The 7485-nt window shown below is 30.0% G+C and overlaps 1 protein-coding gene across 1 annotated transcript; it reads left to right on the forward strand.

Annotated features, from left to right (window-relative positions):
- Positions 1 to 5062: 5062 nt before the first annotated feature.
- LOC112727194 (probable indole-3-pyruvate monooxygenase YUCCA5) lies at positions 5063 to 7276 on the forward strand. Its single transcript, XM_025776861.2, has 2 exons — positions 5063 to 5958; positions 6298 to 7276. Exons 1-2 carry the CDS (start codon positions 5125 to 5127, stop codon positions 6895 to 6897), a joined length of 1434 nt encoding a protein of 477 aa, XP_025632646.2. The 5' UTR covers positions 5063 to 5124; the 3' UTR covers positions 6898 to 7276.
- The last annotated feature ends 209 nt before the right edge of the window (positions 7277 to 7485 follow it).

A 7485-nucleotide genomic window follows, 5' to 3' on the forward strand; every position in this document is an offset into this window, starting at 1 on the left:
CTTTACGTGCAACTTTACTATAGGGTGTCCATATTATGTGAAAGCTACTATCCAAAGTAAGGAACTATCTAGCTAGCTACCTTGCATCTTAATTGGTACTGCAGCTACATTTAAATTTGTATTAAGAATATTTTTCAACATTTGATTGTTGTTTATTCTATTTTTCTTTTTGTGAAAAAGTTATTCAACTAGGTCATACACAAGCTTTTTGAGATATTCTGTATATATTTGCTTTATTTCTAGTATATTAAAATAATAAGCACAGCCAAATACCCTATATATATATATATATATATATATATATATATATATATATATATATATATATATATATATAAGTGTATATTTCTTTTTCCCTTAGTTCCTCACATTGACTTTATTTTAAGAAATTTTGATTAAAGGTTATCAGACATGAATTTTGATTGAAGGTATGCACTAAGTAATTATAGTAGTAACCAATTCAGATCCAAATTAATCTCTAACGAATTTTAGATCATATATATTGATTCGTAATGAACTTTTATTATTTTGGATGGAAGTCTATGAAAATTATACCTGTCGGACAAATTGTTCCATCTATCATTTTTAATTAAAATTTTAATATGCATATTAAATAAATATAAGATAAATTAGTTATTCTTATAAAGAGACTAATTTATCTAAAAAACTTCGTTCAAAAGTAATAAATATTCGTTAAAGATTAAAATATTTGATTTAAAATTTTTAAGAATTAATTTAAATATTTATTTTAGTAATTTAAAATAGTCATTATAATATTAATTTATTGCATAATAAAATAATAAAGATAGAACCTAAAAAGTGATTAAACTAAAGGATTATTTTGAGAGAGTATTTGGGGAAGGGAAAATGGAGTTGGGCATGAAAATTCTAGATTTAAACCAACCAATGAACCATTAATAATGAAATATTTGTAGATTTCCATGCTATGTAGCTAAGGGAATAGTTTCCAAAAGGAGGTTGTAGTAGGAGATTTTTCTATTTGGTTGGAAGGTAGAAAGCAAGTGTGGAAGTTAGTGAACAAATACTGTTGGCCAATGTGGGACCGCCACATGGCATCTCATGTGGTGTGAAACTCTGGTTGGCAGAATGGGCTTTGTGGGCCGAAATGGCCCTACAACTTCAATGCTCATGGGGATCTCACCACAATGCATCATTTCATTGCCTCAATCACTATAAATTACAAATGTTTCGAAAATTATGTAATGGACACATTTCGAATATACTATTTACTTAATAAAAAAATATAAATAAATAATTTTTAATTAGTTAATTTTAAATAATTATAATTAATAACTGTTAGTGTTGCAAGTGTGAGGAGTGTTGAAGTTAGTCCCACATAAAAAAAAACAAAGAAAAATGAAGAGTTTATAAGATGAGAGACTCATTAATTAATTTGACACTTTAAAGTTTTGAGTTGGATGTAGTGTCTTCCCATTTTATGTTATCTATATATATATATATATTTATAATACAATTAGATACATTTAAATATGATCAAATATCCACGTGTCTAATGATATTATTGATTTATATTATTGAATAGATTTAGAATTATGAATAATGATTAAGCTTTTTAATATATTTTTTATATACTTAAATCAGTCAAAATTCAAATATATGTGTTATTTTTAAAAAACATCAAAAGAAGAAAATCAATTTTTTTATTTAAAAATTAAAAAGATAATTAGAATGATCAAGAGTTTAAATGCTCTCATTTTTTTAGAAATAATATATATTATTGATTATTAATACACAAAATTATTTCAAATACCATATATAATTAAAAAACATTAAAACAACTAAAAATATTAGTTACTTTGTATTTTAATTAATAAAACATCAAAGATATTATCATAATTCATCTAGAATGCTTTTTATATTTTATATATGTCATATTTTCGTGTCTAAAAAAGATTGGAATTGAATTAACATATCAACATGTCCCTTATCATATTATGTACAAGTATCACTATCTGTACTTCATAGAAAGATGTATAATATATATAGGCCAAGTTACTAACATATAAAAAGTTAAAGTAATAGATATTTCATTTTCATACTTAGATTCTAGTTCAGAAACCAATATTGGGATAGTGATATCCTCTATGCAATCTCAAATATTTGAATGATATCAAATAGAAAGCTCGATACATATGATTCCATAGGGGGGAAAAAAGGGGTACTATGAAAGTAAAGTTAGGGCAAGTTGAACTAGATTTAAACTGAGTTTCATCTCTATTATTATTATTCTTTTATCGGATCACTTTTTGGAGACCGAATATGGTTTGATTGCAACAAAATAATAAATGATTTGATAAAAAAAAACACACAATTTGACATATATACCGTATATATGATATTTAATAAGAAAAGTACAAGGAGCCAATGGAGGTTTAGGAAGTATTAGAGATATAACCATTAGTGTTACATTTTTCTATCAGCGTAAGTTTCTGGGATGAGTAGTATCATGTCATGGTATCAGAGTTCTAGATCCGAAAGGTCAATAATTTGATTCTTGGTGAACCCCAAAATCAGCTTAAGCTTCTGGAATGAGTGGTATCATGACATGGTATCAGAGTTATAGATCCGAAAGATCAAGAGTTTGATCCTTGGTAAACCCCAAAATCAGCTTAAGCTTTTGGGATGAGTGGTTTTATGATATGAGATGTTTATTATCCCTAGTATTCGGATGATTATTCTAGATATTCTAAATATTATAGATGATGTTCATTTTGTTACTCATATAATCCATTGTACACATTGTACAAATATTCTATTGGCTCTCTAGCAGGACTCTATTTAATATGATGTACAGTAAAGAAATGAAATTTTAAAGGTTTCAAGTAAATGTTTAATTTTATACATGATACATATATGAAAATAAATTATGTCCATACAAAAGTAAATTTTTTATTTATAAATTTGCTTAAAAAGTATAATTTTTAAATATGGCATCGGACTAATAAGTCAAGTTAAACTGAAATGTAACTTAGCCTAAAATATATACTGAATTCAGGTAAGAAAAACGAGGTTTGAGAGGAGCCCTAAACAACCCTAGTTATTGGAACATCTATAGTTTTTGGCTCTTTTACTATATATATATGTGTGTGTGGATGTATGAGGAAATGTTAGTTGTTGAAATATAAGATAAAAAAAAAAAAGCATTGGTCATCTAGAATTTTTTATACAATATAAGAAATAAATCTTTTAATTTGAAAATAATGTTATTATTTTTATAAATTCATGCAAATATATAATATAAAAAAAATCGTGTGAAGTGGCAATATTATTACTCTATCTATAATGTAATATATTTAAAATTAATCAATTTAGATTAGTTTAGTCGTTTATTAGTCTATTTAAGTAAGTATTGTGTTCGAATTTAATCCTATATTTATTGGCTATTAATAAACTCTTAAACGAAACTTTAATCCTAAATTTATCAGACCGCGAGATACTGTAAAAAAAATATATTTAAAATTTTTGTATTATTACTTTTACTGCATTTTGAGGCTATTCAATCCCATCAAAGCAAGTTGATATGAACTAATCCATAAGCTAGACAAGAAAATAACTATCAAAATAAACTTTTAAGAATTACTATTTATTAGTTAAATTAATTCTTAAAAAATAGATTATTTTCTAAAATCTTTTTTAAAAGATTTTATTAATTAAATTAATTTTCGAAAAAATATAAATTAATTATATTTGTTCTTTCTTCACTTTATTAACATTTTTCATTAATGATTGATAAAATAAAATATTAACTAACAACATACAAAATAATTGAGATGCCTAATAATTAAAAATTTATTAAAAACTAAAACGTCTAATTAAATATTTCTTAAAGATTGATTTGGAGTATTACTTGAAAATTTAGTTGGGATTCTAGAAATATGTAATGTCACTTTTCTAGTTTTCTTTCACTTTATCCATGTCAACATCTTCCCTGCTACATTCATTATTCATCATCAACTTGCATATATAGATATTTTTCTAGCTATTTTTCCCAACTCTTTTTTCTTCCCTTAAACTTTGTGAACTTGATAAGAATGACTCATCACTATTTATCATTGCCTCTTAATTCTCTCCTTAATTAGTTGTTTGACTAGCTATATTTAAAGTTGCGTCTATTATCTTTTTGTGTCACAAATCAAAAATCATTTTCATAATAATTACTTTTTTCTCTTTTAATTTTATTTTGGAACTGATCAAATACAAATTGCACACTACTGTTTACTTTTGTTTCAAATTAAAATAAACTCTCAAAAAAAATTGCCAATATAATTCTAAAAATAATTTAGTAATTTTACCAACACAGTTAAAAGAAAAAAATGTCAAAGACTATTGAAACATTTAATAATAAAGACACCAATTTAAACTCTAGAAAATTTGATCAATCATATCTTTGTTTTTTTTTTTTTTTTTTTTTTGGATAACAAATATATCCATTCTTAAATGATTTCAGTTTTTCATTTATATATAAATTAACTCTAAATTAGCAAATCCAATCTCATAATGTGGCATTAGATTTTGGTGGTGGTAACCTAGCTATAGTGGTTCTTCCTCTTTTAGGAGTTCACTAATTGACCACTATTCACCCCTTTAATTTCAAGGATCCAATTCTAAGTATGGAGATGATGATATTCTTTCTGATTAATACTGCTTTGTACAGATGTCAACCTGGGGTATTCAGTACATGAAATTCCCATACCTCTATTTTGAGTGTCACATTGCTACCTAGCTAGCTTATTTTGTACACTGAAAAAGAAAAAAGAATATTAAAGAGAAAATAACTTTTGTTAAAAAAAAAAATCAGAGAGCCCTCTTTGTTGATTGTGATTGTGATGATGGAAGAAAACTTTCCAAGGAAAGAATAATATATAAATCCTCACCAAATTATATGGTAATCCTAACACCATTTTTTTAATCCTAAGGTAGTAGGATCTAATAAAATAATGAGAAAAACACATAATGCTATAATTAAATATTCACATAAACATATTAATAAAGAAATGAAGTAAAATAATTGCATGAGAGAGAGAGAGAGAGAGAGAGAGAGAAAAGGCATTAACTCTCTCCTCTTCCATCACATGCAATGAGATGCCCCAAATTCCTCTATTTAAGACCCTTCAACTCTTCCACCCTTATCATTCAATCCAAACTGAAATCACAAATCCTCACAAACAAAACCAAAAAAACCAAGACTTTCTCTCTCACTCTCTCAACTTCCAAAAGTATCTCATTCAAAAAACACATCCATTGATAACTAAGATGGAGAACTTGTTGCGCCTAGTGGATCATGAGGAGTTTTTCTCAAGAAGATGCATTTGGGTGAATGGCCCTGTAATTGTAGGTGCAGGACCCTCAGGTCTTGCAACTGCAGCATGCCTTAGAGAACAAGGGGTACCCTTCATGCTTCTCGAAAGAGAAGATTGCATAGCTTCCTTATGGCAAAAGCGCACTTACGACCGACTCAAACTTCACCTTCCAAAGCAGTTTTGCCAACTCCCCAAGCTTCCATTCCCTGCGGATTTCCCAGAATACCCTTCCAAGAAGCAGTTCATTCAGTACCTTGAATCCTACGCAACCAAATTCCAGATCAATCCAAGGTTCAATGAGTGTGTCCAGTTTGCAAGGTATGATGAGACTAGCGGCTTATGGAGGGTCAAGACTAAAACGTCTGCCTCCGCTGAGTTCGAGTATATTTGTAGGTGGTTGGTGGTGGCCACCGGCGAGAATGCCGAGTGCGTCGTGCCGGAGATTGACGGACTCGCCGACTTCAAAGGCGATGTCATCCATGCCGCTGACTATAAGTCAGGGGAGAAATTCAGGGGAAAGAAGGTTCTCGTCGTCGGATGCGGCAACTCCGGCATGGAACTCTCGCTTGACCTCTGCAATTACAATGCATCACCGTCAATGGTGGTTCGCAGCTCGGTAAGCTTTCTCGTAGCTTCTTTCTCTTCTGTCTCCACTATCAACTTAAACTTTTGGACAAATAATCTTACCATATAATATCAAGAACAAAAATACTTTTCTCACACTAAAAATAGCTACTAAAATGAGCTATCAATGTATTCGTATTCCAGCCTAATGATTGAGTTTGGGGACTGATTTTAATGTACACGTAGCATAATCCTATCAAAAATTTGTTTGAAAATTCTTTTTATTGGTTTCTTTTTGGTCCATCCAGTCAAATTTTTGGAATAAGTAATTTCATAATATAATATTTAAATTTGAATAAAAAGTCTGATCGGAGTCTTGAAATTCATGTAGGTTCATGTTTTGCCAAGAGAAATATGCCGAAAATCGACGTTTGAATTGGCGGTTACCCTGATGAAATGGTTGCCGTTATGGTTGGTTGACAAGCTGCTACTGATCCTGGCATGGTTGGTTTTGGGAAACATAGCGAAATACGGGCTAAAGCGGCCGGCGGAGGGGCCGTTACAGCTGAAGAACTCGAAGGGGAAGACACCGGTTCTTGACATTGGGACCTTAGAGAAGATCAGATCCGGTGATATAAAAGTGGTGCCAGGGATCAAGAAGCTTAACGGTTTCAGCGTCGAGCTTGTTAACGGTGAAGAGCACGACGTTGACGCCGTTGTTCTTGCCACCGGTTACCGTAGCAATGTCCCTTGTTGGCTCCAAGAAGGTGAATTTTTCTCAAAGAATGGGTTCCCAAAGTCACCATTCCCAAATGGCTGGAAAGGGAATTCAGGGCTTTATGCTGTTGGGTTCACAAGGAGAGGCCTCTCAGGTGCTTCTTCTGATGCTATCAGAATTGCACAAGATATTGGTCATGTTTGGAAGCAAGACACTAAGCAAAAGAAAAAAACAACCACTGCTTGCCATAGACGCTGCATTTCCCAATTCTAAAATAAAAAAAAAAATTACAAAAGTATACATTATACATATATACATACATAAATACAATACATACAAATATACAGGCAGTGGTGTTTGTTTCTTTGGCTTTTTATCCTTAGGTAGGAATTTGTCTTGTGTAAAGAAAAATTGACACAATATGTTGTACAAAGATACAGAAAATAAGACATAGCACAGAGACTGAGCCCTCTCCAAAGGCCCAAGTATTTTTTTTAATGTGCTTTCGGGCTTTCTAGGAAAAAAAAAAACACTCAAGGATGATGAGGCTTTTCATTGACTTTTCTTCCAATTTTCTTACAGCATATGCATATGTAATGTACCACTATCATACTTCAGTGATCAATTACAGTTTCTACAGTTTTTAACATCAGTTCAAATCTCTGTCTGCCTTGTGTTTATTTATTCTTCAAATGGAAAAGGGACACAAGAAATTATTGGTATAATTAGTAAAGAACTATCTACTTATATCTCAATGTGTATATCACTTTAATGATTGAATCTTTTTTTTTTTGGTCGATCTTTAATGATTGAAACTTAGGTAGCTCTCTAAGTACATGTGAAAACAAATGATGTCAAAAT

Source organism: Arachis hypogaea, chromosome 12 (assembly GCF_003086295.3).
Source record: "Arachis hypogaea cultivar Tifrunner chromosome 12, arahy.Tifrunner.gnm2.J5K5, whole genome shotgun sequence".
Lineage (NCBI taxonomy): Eukaryota > Viridiplantae > Streptophyta > Magnoliopsida > Fabales > Fabaceae > Arachis > Arachis hypogaea.

What these genes read in the sequence shown, in the direction of transcription:
- LOC112727194 (XM_025776861.2), top strand. Translation starts at nt 5,125, where the DNA reads ATGCCCCAAATTCCTCTATTTAAGACCCTTCAACTCTTCCACCCTTAT. An exon ending in CAATGGTGGTTCGCAGCTCG is followed by an intron (nt 5,959 to 6,297) that starts GTAAGCTTTCTC and finishes AAATTCATGTAG; the next exon opens with GTTCATGTTTTGCCAAGAGA.